Source organism: Nothobranchius furzeri, chromosome 9 (genome assembly GCF_043380555.1).
Source record: "Nothobranchius furzeri strain GRZ-AD chromosome 9, NfurGRZ-RIMD1, whole genome shotgun sequence".
NCBI lineage: Eukaryota > Metazoa > Chordata > Actinopteri > Cyprinodontiformes > Nothobranchiidae > Nothobranchius > Nothobranchius furzeri.
In genome coordinates this window covers 57,595,920-57,616,700 of record NC_091749.1, presented here as the reverse complement: position 1 = coordinate 57,616,700, position 20,781 = coordinate 57,595,920, and the positions used below count along the sequence as shown (strand labels likewise).

The 20,781-nt window shown below is 38.4% G+C and overlaps 5 protein-coding genes across 6 annotated transcripts in view; all 5 read left to right on the top strand.

The window, feature by feature from the left end:
- Positions 1-1,308, top strand: part of LOC107381323 (heterogeneous nuclear ribonucleoprotein C) — a 50,201-nt gene extending 48,893 nt beyond the window's left edge. The window contains exons 6-7 of the mRNA XM_054732146.2: positions 653-786; positions 1,132-1,308. Of these exons, the coding sequence (XP_054588121.2) occupies positions 653-786; positions 1,132-1,170 (173 nt within the window). The 3' untranslated portion in view covers positions 1,171-1,308. The remainder of the gene's footprint in view (positions 1-652; positions 787-1,131) is intronic.
- A 3,027-nt stretch (positions 1,309-4,335) lies between these two features.
- uraha (urate (5-hydroxyiso-) hydrolase a) lies at positions 4,336-6,234 on the top strand. Of its 2 annotated transcripts, XM_070554542.1 has the most exons (5): positions 4,382-4,429; positions 4,518-4,576; positions 5,068-5,207; positions 5,285-5,420; positions 5,549-6,234. In XM_070554542.1, exons 2-5 carry the CDS (start codon positions 4,523-4,525, stop codon positions 5,636-5,638), a joined length of 420 nt encoding a protein of 139 aa, XP_070410643.1. In that variant the 5' UTR covers positions 4,382-4,429; positions 4,518-4,522; the 3' UTR covers positions 5,639-6,234. The 2 variants fall into 2 exon arrangements, with proteins under 2 accessions (XP_015808416.1, XP_070410643.1); XM_015952930.3 differs by lacking the exon at positions 4,518-4,576 and having other exon boundaries at positions 4,336-4,429.
- A 184-nt stretch (positions 6,235-6,418) lies between these two features.
- pdcd5 (programmed cell death 5) lies at positions 6,419-10,281 on the top strand. The gene is made up of 6 exons (XM_015952931.3): positions 6,419-6,598; positions 8,939-8,979; positions 9,198-9,259; positions 9,356-9,447; positions 9,528-9,599; positions 9,685-10,281. The coding sequence occupies exons 1-6, from the start codon at positions 6,533-6,535 to the stop codon at positions 9,730-9,732; spliced, it is 381 nt and encodes a 126-aa protein (XP_015808417.1). The 5' UTR covers positions 6,419-6,532; the 3' UTR covers positions 9,733-10,281.
- An 805-nt stretch (positions 10,282-11,086) lies between these two features.
- On the top strand, positions 11,087-16,130 carry mvda (mevalonate (diphospho) decarboxylase a). Its single transcript, XM_015952925.3, has 10 exons — positions 11,087-11,273; positions 11,477-11,547; positions 11,921-12,035; positions 12,161-12,310; positions 12,489-12,688; positions 12,830-12,904; positions 12,983-13,201; positions 14,133-14,248; positions 15,371-15,479; positions 15,564-16,130. Exons 1-10 carry the CDS (start codon positions 11,198-11,200, stop codon positions 15,642-15,644), a joined length of 1,212 nt encoding a protein of 403 aa, XP_015808411.1. The 5' UTR covers positions 11,087-11,197; the 3' UTR covers positions 15,645-16,130.
- Positions 16,131-16,963: 833 nt separating this feature from the next.
- cyba (cytochrome b-245, alpha polypeptide) lies at positions 16,964-19,958 on the top strand. The gene is made up of 6 exons (XM_015952926.3): positions 16,964-17,118; positions 17,358-17,427; positions 18,430-18,504; positions 18,595-18,678; positions 18,838-18,919; positions 19,252-19,958. Exons 1-6 carry the CDS (start codon positions 17,061-17,063, stop codon positions 19,438-19,440), a joined length of 558 nt encoding a protein of 185 aa, XP_015808412.1. The 5' UTR covers positions 16,964-17,060; the 3' UTR covers positions 19,441-19,958.
- The last annotated feature ends 823 nt before the right edge of the window (positions 19,959-20,781 follow it).

The following is a 20,781-nucleotide window of genomic DNA, read 5'->3' as shown; positions in this document are numbered from 1 at the left end:
GAGAGGGAGAATGGTTAGCAGCGGTGCGCTACACGATGGCCCCCTCCATGAGGCCACCACAGCTCAGCAGAACATCGTTGTAGCTTCTTCTGGGGAGAAAAACACTTAGAGAGAAAATAAAGTTAACAGCTGTAATAGCAGGAAATAATACAGTTAAAGAGCAGATTGTAGAAGATAGTAGTAGAGTGTGGAAAGTGGTCAGTGTATCCTCCAGCAGTCTAAGCCTATAGCAGCATAACTACAGAGATAACTCTGGATAATCTATCCTATTTAGATGGAGGCATGTTGGAGGCAGGGCAAGGGAGAGCCGTCTTTACCGACTGTACACTCCACCTCCCTCTACTCCCCCACTTAACCAGATTGAACTGACCAGAACATCTGACTGGACACACAGAGGTGTGCAGTTTGAGACTCACCAGTGCGTGTGGTCCACTCCCTGCTTCTGGAGCCATTGATAGCTCTCATCATTGCATTAATGTATCCCCTTAATTCCCTCTGATCCTAATGTTCTTGCCCTCCATATCTGCCCTTCATCCTGTCACATCCACTCATGTGGTCTGCCCATCATCCAGTGTGTAGTAAGCACGATGTTTATGGTCTTCACATCGCTGCACAGATGCTAACGCCACACCTGTTTGTGTCTCTGTTCCAGACTCTCCCCTGAGAGAGGACAGTCCACTCGGCTCATCGTATGCTTTGTTGGCCAGCAGTCCTGAGCATTCCCTCCCATCCCTCTCTCCGCCCACTTCTCGCCATCGGATCCACCGGGAGAGTCCTGACCTGAAGGTGCGTTATGATCTCCTCCTGGAATGTTCAAAATTACAAGAACATCAGATGGTCTTCTGGTCATTTGTGCTTAAAATAGTCATACTACATTTTGCTTCAGAATATAAAGTGCAGCATTTAAAATTCTCTAATTTTCTTGGCTTAAAATAAAAACCTGCATAAAGATGACTTCAATCTTGTAAGCTGAAGCACTTGAAAAAAGTCAGTGCAGCTGTGAAATCAAGTTATACACTCACAGAATGAAAAATTCACTTAGTCATCCTGAGCTGGCAGTTAATAAAACTCGTCTTTGTTTTCCTCTCAGCGCTTCGTGTCTCTGACTGCCTGCCTGTTTGTCTGTCACAGATGAGCAGTCACAGCTCTGACCCCGAGGAGGAAATATGAAGGAGGAACATGAGACGATGTGGGAGACGTGGATCAAGTGCCAAACATGGAGGAAGAGAACACAAACCCGCAGAGGCTCAACACGTGCCGCATATCAAACGAAACAATGAGTTTTATTGTATCCTAGCAGCTTTATTGTGAGAATTTAGATCGGATACATCCTCTTTTAGGTTTCTGAAGAGAAAACTTAGGAGTTCATATCTGTACGATAGATTAAAGCAGGAGGTATGTTATGAATTTTACTCTAAGAATGGATCCGCTTGAGCAGCAATGGCCCAAAATGTTGCAGGATTATGGAAATCAGGTCTGATTTAATCAGAAACACAGTCATCTTACCTGTTTATCAAGTTTCTGTCAGATAACAAACAAACATATTCAAGCACTGAACCGTAAACACGCCGCTTCAAATGTTTCTTCCAAAGAATCAACAAACGGAGTTTAGAAAAGCATTTGATTTGGAATATTAATGCTGGGCGTTGCACCGACAAGGTCAGCTGTGATGAACTCACATTCCTCGGTTTATTTTCTGTTATCACATGCTCTCAACACTCGTGTGTGTGTGTGTGTGTGTGTGTGTGTGTGTGTGTGTGTGTGTGTGTGTGTGTGTGTGTGTGTGTGTGTGTGTGTGTTACCATCTTGCCTGCTTATATAATCAGGATATCAGAGGAAATTAGATAAATAATAAAAGGTCTTTTGTAAACATCTTTAAATTCTTCCCACTAATATTACATTTTTCACATGCCGTCTTTTAATCGATCCTACACTGAGATAGTAATTATTACCATTATGAATTCTGCTTTATATACTGAACAATGCATAAAAAATTGGCCTTTTATGAATCCTGATAAAAGTAACTTGATGGAAAACTCTAAAGCACCATCATGAAGACTTATTTTTTTCCTGAATGGGCAGATTCTAATCTTGAATCAGAAAAGGGTAGAATGCCTTCTCTAGGTCAGGGAGGAGGTCCCGCTTAAAGTGGAGAAGTTTAAGTATCTTGGGTTCTTGTTCACAAGTGACGGAACGATGGAGCACAAGCTCGATAGGCGGATTGGTGCTGTGTCTGCAGTGATGTGGGCGTTGTACCAGTCTGTGTAGAGAGAGCTGAGCCGGAAGGCAAAGCTCTCAATTTACTGGTCGATCTACGTTCCCTCACCTATACTCACGAGCTTTATGTAGTGACCAAAAGAATGAGATCATGGATACAAGCGGCAGAAATTAGTTTGGTCTGCAGGATGTGTGGGCTCTCCCTCGGAGATAGGATGAGAAGCTCGGTCATCCGGGAGGGGCTAGGAGTAGACTTGCTGCTCCTCCACATCAAGAGAAGCCAGTTGAGGTGGCTCAAGCATCTGGTTAAGATGCCTCCCTGGTGAGGTTTTCTGGGCACGTCCAACCGAGAGGAGACCTAGGGAAGACCCAGGACACGCTGGAGGGACTATGTCTCTCAGCTTGCCAGGAAACACCTTGGGACTCCCCCGGAAGAGCTGGCTCAAGTGGCTGGATGGAGGGAAGTCTGGGCCTCTCAGCTTATGGATGGATGGCAGAATCTAAAGTGCATTTGCTGTTCAGAGCTGTTTATTAATAACTAACTAGAGTTGTGTACGTACATGAATTTAGAATCTACTTTGTCTATGTCAAAGTAATTTAACAAACCCCAAGTGAGTTTTTTTTAATCAATTAAAAACATTTATGGTTTGTTTGCTTCTAAGAGTTCAAACTTTATCTTGTTTGTCATTCAAGAAGGAACATGTTCACTTTTCCACTCTCAGTAAATAAAACCAGATAAATTACTCCATTTCTGAAGAGTCCCATATGCTAGAAAAAACATTACAGCTCTCTTCCTCTACATATTTGGCACCTTCAAATGTGCAAAGAGCCCAGGTCAGTGTGTAATATTGTTTATTATTGTATAATTTTACTGTAATTGTTATCTCTCTGAATATAATTTTCCTTTAGGACTTCTCATGTGTTGATTTTTTTTAAAAGAAAATAACCCTGTTATAAATAATTGTATAATTCTGATGTTACATGTTTTGGTTTGCACTGTTACGACAAGCCAAGTGAAAATGCTCATTGTCACGGTAGTAAAAGTATTTTTCATATCCAGAATAAAATAAAGCCTTGTGGTGTTTTTATTGTGAAAGGCTGAACAGAGAAAGGAAATGAAAGGTGACAGCTTAGAATAATTTATTAAAGTGGATTATGTTGAACACAGATATGGTTTAGGCGGCGTACTATTGGGTTCATGCCACATAAAAGGAAGAATGTTGGTGATTATCTTCATGATTACACAAATTCAGCCTCCTGCTGTGGCCTCGTGTCTGTAAACCCAAACGTCTTTCTCAGATGGTTTTAGTAAAAGTCTTCCGTGATCCCAAAGAGATGTTCCCCAGTAAAATCCATGCTGTGTTGGTGTATTTGATGGACGTGATCCCAGACTGCTGCATTTTTCAAAAACATACCTTTGCCTCTGTGGTTAAAGCTTAGCAGCACAAATGGTTAATATTCAACAAATAATTCACCAAATTGACAGTTCTTTACACCGACACCAAATTAGAATAAATTTGTAAAAGTCTGAATAAAAGTAGCATTTGCAGCTGCAGCCTCTCCTGCAGCAGCTGCTTCTCTGGAGAGTCGTTTCTCCCAAGAAATAAATGAGAGTAAAAAAAATACACATCCTTACGGCGGCGATAATAAGTCCACCAGGAGAACAAAAGGACCTCCACATGCTTTAGGTGGAAAATCCCCCATTTTAATCAGTTGGAGTGTAAACAAACAGAAAAGCTGCCTAAAGAAGGGAGCTTCATTGTGGTTTAGGTTGGTCAGCAAACCATGTTCACAGAGGGAAGCCCGGATGCTTTCTGTCAGACTATAAAAAGACACGATGTTCACATTTTATTTTTATATCTACAGATCCCATATTTAAAGATGACCTGAACAGCTGGGTCAGATAAAGATGGAGCATACACAGGTTACAAGATCTGACATCTTTGACATTTGAATAAAGCTAGAATACCTACAAATACCAAGAAAAATCCAGCAGAGATAAAAAAAAACACAGTCATGCTGCACAGTCAAACACTCTCAGGCAAGAATTTACAAAACCCGGATCACTCGTCCCTAAAGTCCAAAGTGCTCATTAAAAAAACAGGCAAAATCACTTCTTACACAACTGGCTTTGCTGTTGACAAAAGAGATATGTGTGTGTGTGCACTGGAAGGCACCAAAAGACGTACATGCAGAACTTCACAGGCGTAATGTGAGTACAAATCTGATTCTGTTTGATAACCCATAAAATTACATTTCACAGTAAAAGCTGCTGACCTAGTTTAGATTTCGTTTATAAGTGAACATGAGCGCATTCAGGCTGCAGCAGCTGGAGGGACATATTTTGTCTAAAAACAAGGTAAGCAGAGAGTTTTTATTAGCTAAAATAATACAAACAAAGACTTTGTTTAAATTATGTCAAATTTTTAGCTATATTGGCCGTTTTCTTTCAAGACTTTTTTCCTAAATCAAAATAAATACGTTCAGTTTAACACTATTTAAAGAATTATAAAGGAAAGTAAGAATTAAAAAAGGAATTCAGTGTTTTCATTTAAACATCATTTCATCTGGCTTAATCAAAGTGAAAGCTTTTTAAATGGCTGAGTTTCACTGCTTATTCAGTGGGAAAACCCTTAAGAAAACTCATAAACCCTTCAAATAAAACTTCATGTAACATTTAAACCTTTAAATCCCAAATGCACACATAATCGTGTGATGAAGTCAGCAATAAAACAATAAGTGATACAGATTAGCACTGTGTGAACTAACCAAATGGCTTGCTTTCACATTTTGATATACAAGACAATTAAGTGCAGCTGATGAATGGAAACTGTATTTCTTGCTGTGTAGATCACAACTATGGCAGGCTCGCCCAGTCCTCTGACCACACACGTGCTGAACACTGCAGCAGGAGTTCCAGGGTCAAACATGACCATAAAACTTTATCAACAAGACTCTGTAACTAAAGTCTGGCAACTGATAAACACAGGGTAACAACCACCAAAGTGCATCACCATGAGAAATGATTTCACTACCAGAATCTTCATCGAATATATTGTCTCACCAGTACCACTAATGATGATGGACGATGCCCAGGACTCATCACAAAACAGCAATTTATACCTGGCGAGTACAAAATGCATTTTGAAACTGCTCGGTATTGGGCAGGTATGGGAGAGAGTTCATTTTACCCTTATGTAGAGGTGAGGAAATGTTCTAATTCTAACCTCCACTGTTAATTTAATCTGCCTTGTAATTTTTTTTAGCTAGAAACTCTCAGTGAAGCCTGATGATAACAGATTTGTGTTATGTTTTTCTCTGTTTTCTTCAGATTGCTTTCACTATAACTGACGCAGACCAAAAATACCATGTCCCCTTGCTTGTGAGTCGCTTCTCCTACAGCACATACAGAGGAAGCTAAAGATCAAGTGTGTGAGGAGACCCTCCTGTCACATGACCTTGTTTGGAGCAAGCTTCAACATAGATGGCCATAAATACCATGTGGCTGTGTTGCAAGAATAACTGGCAGCTGTCTTCAGTGTTTTCTACTCGTAAATGTCATATTTCATAAATTTAACTATAATATGATAAATATTGGACTTAAAATGCTCATCAAACTGACGTTGATGTAGATTCTTCTTTATCCAAGACGCAGAAATTCAGTGAGTAATCATTTTAAAAAGACTGGACATTCCAACTCTCATTCAAAAACATTCTTCACTTCTCAGAACTGCTGTGATGAGTTCTCATATCTCTAAGTAAAATATAGACTAAAAAATGTATCATGTAGTACAATAACTGGAGAAAGTACTTCAAAATATCATGATCATGAAATTAAAAGCTCATCTCTTAATGGCTATGTGTATTTGGGATGGATTTAATGTACCTACAGTGTGAAACACATCATACACAAACACTGCGATTTAAACTGTATTGAAACTAACTCTGTTGCTATGGTTCAAACAGGCTGTGTATATGAAAAGAGAAATAAAAATACATATTTGTATTTTAAAGTTCTTTGAATGTGTTATGTCTCATTTTCTAAAAAAAAATCTCAAAAGATTAGGCTCTGTAAAATACCATGCTCAATTGGATGAATTTTTTATCGTGCACTGGCAAACAACAACAACAAAAACGTTCGTTCGCTGATCCAGGTTTTGTGCTCTGTTACTCTCCCCTGGAAGTTTGTTTGATCGTTTCTTTCGTTGTTGATTACTTTTGCCTGTGCTATTAGAGGCCTTGTCTCTGCTTGAACTCCAGTGTGTTCCAGAACGGTTTTCTAGCGAGATTTACATCCACGTTACTGTAAAAAACAATGGCAGACGAAGAACTGGAAGCGATAAGGCGGCAAAGAATGGCGGAACTACAGGCAAAGCAGGGGGTAAGGACTCATCAAGAGCTTCTTTAAAGTGTTTGCGGCCGCCTTTTAAGGAGATGGTGGATTCAACACGCTGGTTTCTGTAGATGACCCAAAATACATAAACCCAGTTTGTAAATCTGTACTTTGGCTATAAAAGGCTTAATAACACATTAGAATTAAGCGTCTAAATAAAACACCGAAGTCTTTTTTAGCTAGGTAAAAATGAGAGAATGACAAACTTGCTAGCTTAGTGCTAATGGCACACCCCTCAGGTTCTGGAAACGGTTTTCAGGATTTAAAAATAGCACTTCTTTCAATATGATGAGAAGTCCACAGTGAGCTGCTGGGATAACCCTTCAAACAGTCTAGTTTATTCGGATTTTCATTCATGATTCCCTAACATCAAGTAGGAGACTAATCACTTTATTCTAATTGTTGTTATTATTATTAATTATATATATTATTTATATATTAATTATATTCGTGGAGATTGTTTTAAGATCTATTTTGGTGCTAGAAAATACATACAATTTAATCATACAAGATTTTTCCCCATGTCAACATTTATGACCTAACAGTAAGTGAAGACCTTTACAGCGAGCATCATCTTCTAGACCAGCACCTACACTGTACTTCCTTTTCACCCTCAGCTGCACTCTTTGTTCACTTTCAATGCTTGAACTCTGTTTCCACATCATAACTTCTGTAGGAGCCCGACTAGTGTTTTCTCTAACTAGTTTATTTTTAAACTCAGTGGTTTAACTTGTGTGCTTGTCATTTGTAGATTACCTTAAATAAATGTACATGTTCTATCATAAACAGAGTGGATTTACCTGTCCCAAATGCAGAAACTTTATGCTATTTTTCTTCAAAAATGGCACAAACAAACATTGGTCTTTTTCAGAAGTAGTTATGCATACTATTGAAATTATAAATGAGAGCCTGGGACTGTGTGTCTGACCTGCTGACCTGCAGTGTGGGTGTGCCCCAGGGGACTATCCTGGCTCCATTTCTCTTCACCCTCTACACCTCTGACTTCAGACACAACACAGACAGCTGTGTCCTGCAGAAGTTCTTAGACGACTCTGCGATTGTCGGACTGATCATCGAGGACGACGATGTGGAGTACAGAGGACTGACGCAGGACTTCGTCGACCGGTGCCAGCAAAACCACCTCCTGATCAATGCAGGGAAAACAAAGGAGATGGTGGTGGATCCTCGCAGACGCCGACCTGCTGTCCCCTCACTGGTGAACATCCGGTGAACGGACATCGAGAGAGTGGACTTCTACAAATACCAGGGTGTTCACCTGAACAACAAACTGGTCTGGTCTCAAAACACAGACGCACTGTACAGGAAGGGCCAGAACAGGCTCCACCTCCTGAAGAGATTACGGTCTTTCGGGGTGACGGGGACACTCCTGAAGACCTTCTACGACTCTGTGGTGGCATCAGCAATCCTGTATGGTATGGTGTGTTGGAGCAGCAGCATTACAGAGAGGGAGAGAAAGAAGCTGACCAGGCTGATAAAGAAGTCCAGCTCTGTCCTGGGCTGTCCTCTAGACTCAATACGAGAGGTGGGGGACAAGAGGGTGCTGGCAAAACTCTGATCCATCCTGGACCATGAGTCACACCCCCTGCAGGATGCCTCGTCTGCTCTGGAGAGCAGCTTCAGCAACAGACTGATCCACCCTCGCTGAACGAAGGAGAGATACCGCAGATCTTTCCTCCCTGCTGCTGTTAGACTCTATAATAGTCACTGCTAATAGAAGCCATACACCTTCCACTGCAAATATAATCTTTTCAAAACGTGCATTATAACTACTATTCTCATTACCATGTGCAATAATTATCTTAACTTATTATGTACTCTTGTGCGATATGTTGTGTGCTACTGCTGCTATCCTGCTGTACCTGAGCCATTGCAATATTGCAATTTCCCCACTGAGGGACTAATAAAGGTATTGTTATTCTTATAAAAGCACAACAGTGCAGCTCACAGTAGAAAAGAGAATAGTTTATGGTAAAATAGAAGTTCATAGAGGTATTTGATTTTGGGGGATGAAGACATTTTAGAAAAAGCAACTTCAGCAAATCGGGTTCTCAAAAAAAGTATGACCAATGATTTCATTCAATCGAATCAAACTTATCCAGTTGTCATTGTTATTAAAAATAGCTCTAAGAGTTGTTTTTATTGATTGTGCATTAATTAATTAATTTATTTAATTATTGTCTTTAGCAAGACAGCTGGCTGCACTATAAACAAAAACAACTATAAACAAGCAAAATATGGTCAAACACCATACTCTTTGTTCAGTAAAACATATTCTATATGTGATTCTGATGTCTAAACTTCTTACAGGATGCTTCAAATAACCAACAAGGAGAGGAAGCCAAACAAAGGTTAGTTTTATAATTAGAAAAAGACTGAATTGTACATTTCATTACTTGAATACATTTCAGTACTAAAAATTCACTCCTAAACAGAACATCAATGCATTAAATTAAAAGCTGTTCTGCACCAAACAGGTGCTGTGCTAGCTTGATATTTAGGTGAAAGTGTGTTTTTTTATTTATTCTGTGGAATAATCTTTATTTTCTCTTTTTTATTTATTTAACAGAGAAACAGAAATGAGGAACTCAATATTGGCACAAGTCCTAGACCAGTCAGCACGTGCAAGGTGTAAGTACGCTCAGTTTTTATGATTTGCTTCTGTATTATTTTACCAAGTTTTCCCCTGAGATGTGAAGGATGCTCTTCTACTTTGTTTTGTTTCAGTGAGCAATCTTGCATTAGTGAAACCAGACAAGGCCAAAGCAGTTGAAAACTATCTTATTCAGATGGCTCGTTTTGGACAGTTGGGAGGAAAGGTGAAATAAAGAGGCTTGTGTGTTATTGAGATTTTTTTTTCTTTTCACTTGCAAACAGTTAACTCAGATTTCTCTGTCAGATTTCAGAGTCGGGCTTAATCGAGATCCTAGAAAAAGTCAGTCATCAAACGGAGAAGAAGACCACTGTTACAGTAAGTTCCACAAAGTGTCCCGGTGATTTATTTGCAGTCTGTTGTCCATTTTGTTTATCGCATCTCCTTTGTGTCTGGCTGACAGTTCAACAGACGGAGGGTGATGGATTCAGATGATGAAGATGATTTCTAACTTCAAACAGAAGCCCTGGAATGAGCCAAAAGTTCTGGTTTTGCGTGCTGGACTCTGACTTGCGTTTTCTTATGAAATTCCTGGGATGCCACATTAACTTCTACATCATGTTTGGAATGAACACACCAAGACAGAAGAACAAGGACATTTGCTTAATATGTTGGTGTCTGGTGGTTTTTAGAAAGCACACAGTGTACAAGAAGGTTTGCAATTTGGATTTTTTTTTCTTCAAGCTACTGCAGATCTTTGCGACTTGTGTTGTACCAATGATAACTGCTGGCACTGTGTGACTCCTCCAGTCCTTTCATGTTACTTTCCTTTTGTCAATACGGTTGTAGTTAGTTTTTCAAACATGAAAAATGTAACACAAAATGCAAAACATACTGCTGCAGATTAATTTTATCTAGAATATTCTGCAAATTCAACCCGTGTTTTTTTACAGAGCCATTGCAACAGTAGCACTCATTAAGTTCTTAGTAATGTTCTTGTTGCTGACATATATTTGCAAAGTTTACATAAAAATTTAAATAAAAAGCCTTAAACTCAAAATTTTGCTTTATTGGCACATCATTTGTTAATTATTTGTGATCGTGGTTCGTGTGAGATTTTATGCAACGTAGCATGTGTTCAGTGTAGTTAGAGTACTTGCATCCTGAAAACTTAGTTAGTTTTTCTTTTTTACTCAAGAGTACACAAAGAGCCAAATGTGTCATTTTCCTAAAAAAGGACATTATAGGGATTTACTTTTTTTTATGACAATAATTCTAATTTATTGTATTATTTATAATGGAATCCAGTAAAAAGTCTGTTGGTATAGGGGGACTGAACCACATGTTGAGTAATTTAGCAAACATTTTGAACAAGGATATGTTAAAGTCCTTCCAATAAAAAGCTTAAAAGTCTGCAATATATACCTGAATCGTCACCACGCCACCAATTCCTATATCATAATTTCCTCAAATTACTGTTTTGTGTGCTTATTTTTGTTTTATCATGCATCATATTTTAATTTAATAATGAACAAAATCAAATTATTGTAAGTGCAACAAAAACAATGTTTGCTTGTTGAGTGTGTGTGCATGTATATATATATATATATATATATATATATATATAATTTTTTATTTTTTGCCTTTCAGAATTATTTTCTTTACACTTTCAATAATAGGATTTTTTTAAATAAATATTTTCATTATATTTATTGTAATAAGTCAGGTGGGTTGGTGCTTGTCATTGCCCCACTAAGGCACGAGCATGGTCAGATAGTTTTTATTGGCTCGTCATCTTTTTGCGTCGAACAAGCTCGCTTCTGATTGGTCGTGTAATAACCACATGTTCATCTCGAGCCAATCAGACTGAGGCTGACTTAGCTTCTCAGACAAACTGCTAGACACATGAAGGACATTGGTAAGAAGAGTTTAAAGTTTTGGGTTTAGCGCCACGGTCTTAGTTTAAAAACAGAATAATGCCCGAAGAAACCACGAGCAGACCGCATATAGTCACATGCACCGCTCCTGTGAATATTGCTGTCGTTAAATACTGTAAGTATCGTCACGATTTGTGTTTACGTTAGCTTAGGTGTTCTGTTTGGTCTAAAAACGTAGTGCTATTTATTTTAGGTTGTGTTTAAAGCCGACTTCTGTGTTGTCCATTAGATAAATGACATATTTTCAAGTGTGTTTTCATTATTTTTGTGTAACAGTCTAATAACGCTGCTTAACACTAGGTCATGTTGGTTTTTCAGGGGGGAAGCGGGATGAAGATTTAATTCTACCCATCAGCTCATCACTGAGCGTCACGCTACATCAAGATCAGGTCTGTAAATGAAGCATCTTTCTTCAGCATGTTCTGCTTCTGATTCTTTATGCTGTTGTTGTACATTCCTGCTGCTTGATCTTTTCATATAAGAGTCTTTCTTTACAGCATAATTGCTTAGAAATTATTAATAGCCTCTGTAGTATTACTAACATCTTAAAGCTATAACCTACTGTCGATGTATGTGTCATGTTTATACAAAAGCTGCATACAAACAACAGACATGCTTTTAAAAATATGAGATAACGTGATAAACAATGACCTTAATGTTTGGGATTATGATTTGGATGTGCATTCGCACGATTTACAATCAAATGTGACATTTTACTTCCTAGTTTGTTATAGACCTGCGTTTATGACTTTATCCGTGCAGCTGAAAACAACCACAACCGTTGCAATCAGCACGTCGTTTAAGGTGGATAGAATGTGGCTTAATGGGAAAGAAGAGGACATAACACATCCAAGACTACAATCCTGTCTGAGAGAGAGTGAGTTGTATCAATTTTGTTTTTCCTCCATCTTAAAAAAAAAAGATTACCAGGACAGAAATTGCAAGTAAAATAAAAAAGACTCCACAATCACATTTTTCTGTTTTTATTTATTTTCTATTCAGTTAGACGATTAGCACGGAAGAGACGCAACGATGGAGAACCTGATTCCACTGAATCAACGGGGTTGTCTCACAAAGTCCATATTTGCTCCGTTAATAACTTCCCAACTGCTGCAGGACTCGCCTCTTCAGCTGCTGGATTTGCTTGTCTCGGTGAGGAAGAAAATAATAATATGTTATCTTTTCCAGCCCGTGCTTAAATGGGGAGATGGTTTTTAGTGTTATTTTATTTAGGTGAAAAAAATGTTCATTTATCCATCTAATGTGCTATTTATTTTAGATCAGATACGTGTTACTTTTGCTGTTTTAATCATTTTCTCTTTGGTTGTAGTTTATAGTTTGGCTCAGGCGTTTGGTGTAGAAGGAGATTTGTCAGGGATTGCTCGGCAAGGCTCAGGCAGTGCTTGCAGAAGCATGTATGGTGGATTTGTTCAGTGGATCATGGGAAACAGAGACGATGGGAAGGACAGCATTGCCCAGCAGGTGGAGCCAGAGAGTCACTGGCCTGAGCTCAGGATCCTGGTACTAGTGGTGGGTCAAACTAAATGTGGATAAAACCAGCAGTGAGAGAATGTTGTTTTGGTGTGTTTGTGCATACAGAGAAACTGTTTTTACCTGTGCTTAAAAGACAAATGTTGAATTTTATCATTTATTTGATGCACTTTTCCAAAGGCCAGTGCCAAGAGGAAGCCGATAGGCAGCACCTCTGGGATGCAAACCAGTGTGCAAACAAGTGTTCTATTAAAGGTAATGTAATTAATCTCTTAGCTGGATTTCAAGAAATCTAGACGGCAGTTTGCACACCCTTCTTGTGTTTGTGTGCAGCACCGAGCAGAGTCTGTCGTCCCTCATCGAATGGACAAGATGATCAAAGCAGTGCAAAAAAGGGACTTCGCTGCATTTGCTGAGATCACCATGAAGGACAGCAACCAGTTTCACGCCACATGCCTGGACACATACCCTCCTATCTTCTACCTCAACAGTGTTTCACAACAGATCATCCACTTGGTGCATCGTTATAACGGACATTACAGGGAGAGCAGGGTGAGCAGTTCTACACTATTCTGCAGCGACAGCAAAAATGTTTATTGATGGATTAAGACTTTGATATGCATGCAAATGAGGGGGAAAATCCCAATATGGATCAATGAAAGCAAGAAAATAAATCAAAAATGTTTTTGAAAAAGTCTTAAAAATTAGAATCTTACTCAGGTCAGTGAAACATTAGAATTTTTAAATTATCTCAATAAACTCATAAATTCTTTGACTTTCTAAACTTTCTCATCATCATTAATAGTTTTTTTTTCTCAACACTAATTTGCCTAATTTCTTGCAGCTGAGTAGGGATGTAAGAAAATGTCGATATGGCAATATATCGTGATATTTTTTCCAGCAATATTATATCGATATTCAAAAGCCGTGTATCAGAAATATCGATATGGCAATATATCGTGATATTTTTTCCTGTGATTATTACATCGATATTCAAAAGCCGTGTATCTAATTTTTGAAAGAATTTACATGCAAACTTTTGTGTATTTTCTTTTCGTTTTGTGCAATTTAATCGTCACCTGCTAGTTGGCAACGGGTTTTGTTTCCACCAATGAAATGTAAATGCCTCCATCATGGTTCAGATACCTCATGTTAAACATGTTACGTATCAGTTTGGACTGTTTATTGAACATTCTTACAATAAATTTGGTTTAAAAAATTGCTTGTAACATCTGACTGAATGTATTGCAATATATCGTGATATATCGTATCGTCTCCCCTGTATTGTGATATATCGTATCGTCTCCCCTGTATTGTGATATGTATCGTATCGCCAGAATTTCAAAAATACACATCCCTGCAGCTGAATTTCTCAGATTTTATAACAAAGATGTGAAACCTTCTGAGGTAGTTTTTTTTAGAATGAGGAACAAGAAAGTTCATCTCTTGAGATGACTGCCACACTCTGTTTTCTTTCTGATAGGTGGCCTACAGTTTTGATGCCGGGCCCAACGCGGTGATCTTCACCTTACAGCAGCACGTTCCAGAGTTTGTCCGGGTGGTTCAACATTTCTTCCCCCCAGACACGAACGGAGAAGAGTACGCTAAATCCAGAAACTTGTTTGTTAGTCTTCTTTTTCAGATTTTTTCCCCATGAAACTAATTAGTTTGCCATACCTATCGTTAAGAGTGGATTCAGAATGCATTCAGCTCAAGTTTTTTCTCATTTGAACTAAAGAATATTACTAAATTGAATTATATGGTCAATGATTCGAAGAATGTGAGCCTGTTTTTATAGACTGTTCATGCCAGGAAAAAAGTCATGACCTCAGTCCAATAAGATGAGATTGTTTAGGTAAGACTGAGCGATACCGAAAGACCAGTTTTGTCCAGGAAAGCGGCCAGGATCCATGTTTATCATGCTCAGATTTTTTTCTGTGGCTCAAACACATATCTGTGCAAATTAGAATTAAACTAGACCCATTTGATTAAAATTAGAGGCCGGCTGATATATTCAAATTTTTCTGTATCAGCCATCGGCCAAAGTTATTTTAAAAAGCAGATTAAAAAAAATCAGACACCTATGTGGCCAACTGCTACCATTACAAGACTGAAGAAAAGGCCTAAAAGACCTCCAACACCGTTTTTTTAATGTTTTGAGTTTGTTTTATATTTGAAGTTCAATAAATATTAAATTTATTGACTTATTTCATTTATATTGCACACAGTGAGAGTTCAGTTGTCTTTCACAACCAATGTGCTGCTAAAACGTGTAAATAACAGCCTTAATAATCGGCTTTAGATATTGGCCATTGGCAACAAAATTCTTTAAAACTCGGTGTCGGTATCTGCCTTAAAAAGAACACATCGGCCGGCCTCTAGTTAAAATTAACAACTTAAACAATCAGATATCTTCACCCCACGCAAGCTGGTAGGACCTAACTCAACATTTTATTAAAGAGCCAGAAAGGAGCTGCACATTTTTCACTTTGCAGGGCTTTGCTGAGAATAATATATTTATTATTGGTCGGGTGAAACCAAAGATTATTTGCACCGTTTCTGGTGAACAACAGGTAGTTCTTGTCATCTGATCAGGGAATTTGATAAATAGCTGGATCCATGTGGGAAAATTCACAATAAAAGTCTAAAAGGCAAACTTTCCAAGGAACTGCTGAATGTTAAGTGGTAGAAGAGAGCTTTCACACGTCTGTTTATCTTCAGCTTTATTAAAGGTCTTCCAGTCAAAGGTGCTGCTATCTCTGAGGAGCTGAAAGAGGCCATTGGTCTGGAGCCCACACCAAATGGGATAAACTACATCATCAGTACAAAGGTTCACAGATACTCAGAAATCAATATGTAACCAACAGAGAATGACTGATCTAATGACTTTATCTTATCTTGTGATTCTTTTCAGGCTGGACCAGGTCCTTGTATCATCGAGGATTCCTCTCAGCACCTGCTCTCACCTGATGGATTCCCTAAGAAAGCTTTGTGAGACTCCTGAGGAAACAAGTTCACGAGCAGTGATGGAACCTTATTATTGAATCTAAAAATGTAACAAATCAGTCTTTTAGATCAAAGTCAGGCCGGCCCAAGCCTTTGTGGGGCCCTAAACTGGTTTCTCTTGGGGACCCTCCACACCAACAAGTCTACACTAGATGATTCATCATTCCCAAGCTGCACCATTATAACATGCCCACTATTATTAGCATATTTTGTAACTGGCTTACATCAAACCTGTGTTATTGTGTATATTGATTTTAAGTTTATCAGAGCAGAAAACCACCAAAAATGCTCTAATTAGCCTTTTTAAATGAAGATTGTTATTTAAGTGTGGTATATTAATTCAGCTATAGAAACATCGGCAGACAAACACTGAATTCACAGTAAAAATTTTAGGTTTACTATCTTTTGTTCTTAAAATTTGTAAAGAGTGCTGCACTACAAAATAAAACCAAATGACACAACAGAAAATAATACAGATACATTGTGTATTATTTTTTCATGTGGAATATTATTTAGTTGGTATTTAAATTTATTAAAACATTTTTACTTGTGTCATCTTGATGCTCTTGGGGGCCCCCTGGTGATGTGGGGGACCAAAGAAGTCGCTTAGTTTGTATCATAGTTTGCATATGCCTTGGACCGAGCCTGTCCAAAGTGCAATCTTTGTTGCATCAGGTTTGTTAATGAAACGTCAGTAAAATGTATTTTAGTCTGAATGTTATCAGGTTGTCTTATTTTTTATTGCTGTTGCTACTGTAATGTGTTTGCAACACTGCTTTTTTTTATTTGAGTATTGTTCAAGGAGGTGGGGCGGTATGAGGGTGACAACACTGGTACATTTCTGCAAGTAGGTCACAGGTTCGAATCCCAGTTGAAGCCTTTCTGTGTGGAGTGCATGTCAGTTTAATTGACAGCCATTAATTGTTCCTAGATGTGGATCATTGTGTGGCTGGTTCTGTGTGTCCCAGTGATGGCTGAAAAACCATCGCTGGTGACCTGTCCAGGGTGTCTCCCCCACCTCCTTCCCCCTGGAGATCCTACTGTGGAAAAAAACAGGTGTAGAAAACGATGGGAATGACAAATTTAACAACAGGTAAAAATACTACGCTAAAAGTAAAATCATTGAAAACAAAAACGATACAATGTATTTGTTTAAAAGAACAAAACCCACACTGACAGAGTGCAATGTGCTGCGTTCAAGTACGTCCGTATTTTTTTTTCGGCCTTTCGTCGCACCTGTCCGGGAAGTTGGATAAAATTAACCCCTCCTCTCGACACTCCTGTACTATTTATCGGAAATGACGACTGAAACGAGAGGCCAGCCTCCTCCCAGCATCTGTTCAGCTCCTCACGTAAACACATTTCGTCCTTGTAGAGATAACAGCTCTGCTCGCAGGTGGACACGATGGGGAAGATAGAGTGGGCCATGTGGGCCAATGAGCAGGCTCTGGCTTCGGGACTCAGTGAGTATTTTAATAACTTCGTCTGAAGTGAAGAAGAAGAAAAAAGTTTATTTTCACGTTTTCTTTTATTTTAATAATTTATTTAAAACAGCAGTTTTTTAATTTACAAAATAAATCTTTGCTTTCCTGTAAAACGATTTGTTGTAAATCGTTGTCCAGTTGCACATGGGCTTGTCTCATTGCATGGAGTGACAAAAGGTATATTGTTAGATTTTCACCTTCCTGTTTCCTTCTTTCAGTTCTTCTTGCTGGAGGAATAGTGGGGGTTGCAGGGCAGTTCAGAGGCTGGGAGTTTGCTGCTTATGCGGTGTATCCTTTATAATGAAATAAACCAAACCTGTTCAGGCGAGTCTTTAAATAGCACTGTTTTTATTTCATTTATTCTGCTGCTATTGGGAAGTTAAAGCTGTGTAATTACCTATCAGGCTTAATAGATTTGATTAGCAAAAGCTGCTTTGGTGGGGTAAATCAAATTATATTTATTAGTGTAGTATCATAGTTATAATAGTTTAACCAATAGCTGAGTGCACAATTAGGTCTAAAATGACACGAAACAGCAGCTAACACTTAACACGATGGGCAAATATGTATAAAATATTCATTTATTTTTAATTTATTAAACACTTTCCTGTATATTGTTGCTGTCGTGGTTACAAATATTTAAAAAATTAGATTTTTGTACAACTCTTGTTTCTACAGCTGGTGTTTCCTTATGATAAATGCAAGAGTACTTCTTTATCCCAGTTGTCGTGTTTTTATCAAGGATTCCAGTGACACCTTGTCGAGCACCCAAACTCCGACTTTTATTGAATCACTTCCCCTCTCTCCCCCTTCACCATAAAACCCAGTTACACTCAAACAGATTACACCACATCCTCCTTTCGCTGAAACATCAAACTTACAAGAACGTTTACGGCATATAAGAACACTGTACTTTTTTTCTTTTCTTAGAACCTTTCATAGAAACTTTTTCAGATTACACCACACCAGTTAAGGGCTATTGTTCAATTTAGACTGTCCAAAACTAAGTTTTTTTCGTTGATGGAAACATTCACTTAATCTCATTTTTAGACGTCCTGTTAAAACTTATTATTCACTCATGAAACTCATTTCTACCAAAATTCTGCATAAACTTCTTTCATGTGATTTTAACTTCTTACTGAATAAAAAAACAGAGTGATTAAAGGTTCATTTATAAGAAAGGCTGATCGTGATCATTTGAATGGTTTTTTAATCACACTGATGGCCCATTTGGCATTTTTTGCTAAAATCTGTAAAATGGTGGAAGTAGCATCCTTAACCAGTAACAAGTGCCGCCGGAGTGTTTGTGTGTCTTCTTGAGTATCCCAGAAGCAAGCGGGCCAAAGGGACAAGTGTGGAAAGATCGTAAGCAATGTTGTTGTTTTTTTTCTGCAAATATGTGTTTGTGAAGTTCTGTCTTTACTGCACATTATTACGATTATTGTGTTCTATCAGGGGCCAATACTGCTTCACAGTGTGTGTCAAAGCCTTCGGACCACTAACGAGGAACTACTATGTTAGAGCGTTCCTGCACGCTGCGTAAGTGTGAACTCAGCCTAAACAATTTGCTTGATTGACTTTGTTATCTTAACCATCTTCCTTTGGCTAGACAACATTCCTCGCCAGTCTCTTGAACAAAACCCTTAGAACATCATGGCTGTTTGACTTACACTCCATCATCTCCATTGTATTTTTAAGAATCTGTGTACCTGGAGGGTTTATGCTAGCAACTGTGCTCGGGTGTGTCTGCCTCGGCATCGCCAGCCTCATCTACCTTGCAGTAAGTTGGAGGCTTGACGAGGATTTATTTTTCCCGTTAAGCTTTTTAATTACCGTGAACTTTGATAAGCATCGAGAAAGGAAGTGGTGAACGAGGAAGAGAATGTGTCGCACTTGTTCCTCAGTTGAGACATGTCCCTGTAGTTTTGAAACGCTACCAGTCAGGGGTGTGCCTGAATTCCTCATCATCTACTTTAAAGAAAAATAACATATCTGGCTTTGTTTATCTCACATTGGCACACAAATGTGAGCATTAAACAACTTTGCATACAAGGGGCTCATTAAACAGGATGGATAACATCCACCCATTACAGACACTTTCTTGTCTTCCAGGCAGCGATCCGAGGTGAGCACTGGGAGCCCATTCTTCCTCGTAAGGATGTGCGAAAGCCAGTTGCTGAAAGTATCAAGAATCCTCCCCAGAATCCACCGCCAAGACCTCCACCAGAAACTCGCAGGAAACAAGCCAAGGACCTGGAGGGAGCAGCATACGACAACCCTTCCTCTGTTACTGACGATTAGCGAGCCGCTCAGCAGCTCCATCATTTATGTCCAACAAACCGGTCCCACCAGATTCAGTGGCCATACATGAACAGTTTTTCTGAAGTCTTTTGAACGGAGCCAGTTAATGAGCAAAATGTTACATTTTTTTCAGAAAAAAAAGTTATTTTTTCTCTCTTTTGTGGAAGAAAAAATTCCATTACGCAAAATGTCAAAAGGTAAAATGAACAAATTCTGAGTTTTCTTTGTATTTTGACATTATGGTAAATGTGAATGTTAAACTCTGTTTCTGTATTTTTCCCAGTCAAGTAAGTTTTTAAGATCATTCATGCATCTTACAACTTAACATGTACTTGATCTGTATGTTTGCGCTTCCCTTGAAAACACTGAATCACTGTTCAGTTGTATCAGAATAAATGCATACATTTATTTTTGGCTGCATCCAGCTGCTACTAACATTTAAAAATACGTGTTGCTAGCTAGGGTTGTAGTAATCATAGTTGCATTGTAAATAAATCATCTGCTTTCTTTGAATCATCTTCTGGAGGTTAGTGATATTATTTTCCCCTTTTTGAAATTGTTAAAGAAGCGACATTTGCAACTTCCCCCTTTGGCAAAAACAGTATTTCAGTAACTCAGAATTTCCCTTTCTCCTCTCGGGCCTGTTTTCTTCTCCTTGGCTTTGTTTTCATAAGTTTCCTTTGAGGGAAAAAATGTATGTATTTATATGTCTTCAAGTCAAACAGGTTCAGCAGCTCAATCTCCATTTCTTGAGTCTTAAAGTTATTTGTTTCTGGGTTTTGTAGTCACAGCTGATTAGTCAAGCAATTACAGCCTGTTGGGAAATAACAGGTGCTTCCTTAATCAACCTGGGGTGGTATGAGACCTAGCACTAAAATACAAGAATTGTAAGTAGTTTGCAACACGTATAACATTTTATACAGTCTGAGTTCATTTTCCTGTGTTTTCCCCAACTGTTATTCTAAGCACAAGGAACTAGTCACATACAATATTTTGATGACAGTTGGTGAGCAGGAAGTGTTGTGTAAGACTGTTAAAGTAAAAGTTTGGTGGAACAAAGTAGTTTATAAAGTAGATTTCATTCAGAATAAATCTGTCCACAAACACAAGACAATATGACTTATTTCTTATATCAGTCATTCAAACGTATGCATGTTTTAAAAGCTATTTTATCAGAATGTTTGTAGGCAAACATATCTATACTACATGTTCCAAACACAGTTTTGGTCTTTAACTGAAAGCATGTCCTTATGGTTTTGCCTGTTTTGTAATTGGCATATGTTGTTTTGATGATTTGGCATCACTTCTTTTATTTACATGGTCTTTGTTTATGTGTTATGT

Coding starts and splice junctions, on each gene's coding strand:
- uraha (XM_070554542.1), top strand. CDS start 4,523: ATGAGCGCATTCAGGCTGCAGCAGCTGGAGGGACATATTTTGTCTAAA. Junction 4,577..5,067: donor ATATTTTGTCTAAAAACAAG/GTAAGCAGAGAG, acceptor CTTGCTGTGTAG/ATCACAACTATGGCAGGCTC. Junction 5,208..5,284: donor TGGCAACTGATAAACACAGG/GTAACAACCACC, acceptor TTGTCTCACCAG/TACCACTAATGATGATGGAC.
- pdcd5 (XM_015952931.3), top strand. CDS start 6,533: ATGGCAGACGAAGAACTGGAAGCGATAAGGCGGCAAAGAATGGCGGAA. Junction 9,260..9,355: donor CCAGTCAGCACGTGCAAGGT/GTAAGTACGCTC, acceptor GTTTTGTTTCAG/TGAGCAATCTTGCATTAGTG. Junction 9,600..9,684: donor AGAAGAAGACCACTGTTACA/GTAAGTTCCACA, acceptor TCTGGCTGACAG/TTCAACAGACGGAGGGTGAT.
- mvda (XM_015952925.3), top strand. CDS start 11,198: ATGCCCGAAGAAACCACGAGCAGACCGCATATAGTCACATGCACCGCT. Junction 12,036..12,160: donor ACAATCCTGTCTGAGAGAGA/GTGAGTTGTATC, acceptor TTTTCTATTCAG/TTAGACGATTAGCACGGAAG. Junction 12,905..12,982: donor AAACAAGTGTTCTATTAAAG/GTAATGTAATTA, acceptor GTTTGTGTGCAG/CACCGAGCAGAGTCTGTCGT.
- cyba (XM_015952926.3), top strand. CDS start 17,061: ATGGGGAAGATAGAGTGGGCCATGTGGGCCAATGAGCAGGCTCTGGCT. Junction 17,119..17,357: donor GGCTCTGGCTTCGGGACTCA/GTGAGTATTTTA, acceptor TCCTTCTTTCAG/TTCTTCTTGCTGGAGGAATA. Junction 18,679..18,837: donor AGAGCGTTCCTGCACGCTGC/GTAAGTGTGAAC, acceptor TGTATTTTTAAG/AATCTGTGTACCTGGAGGGT.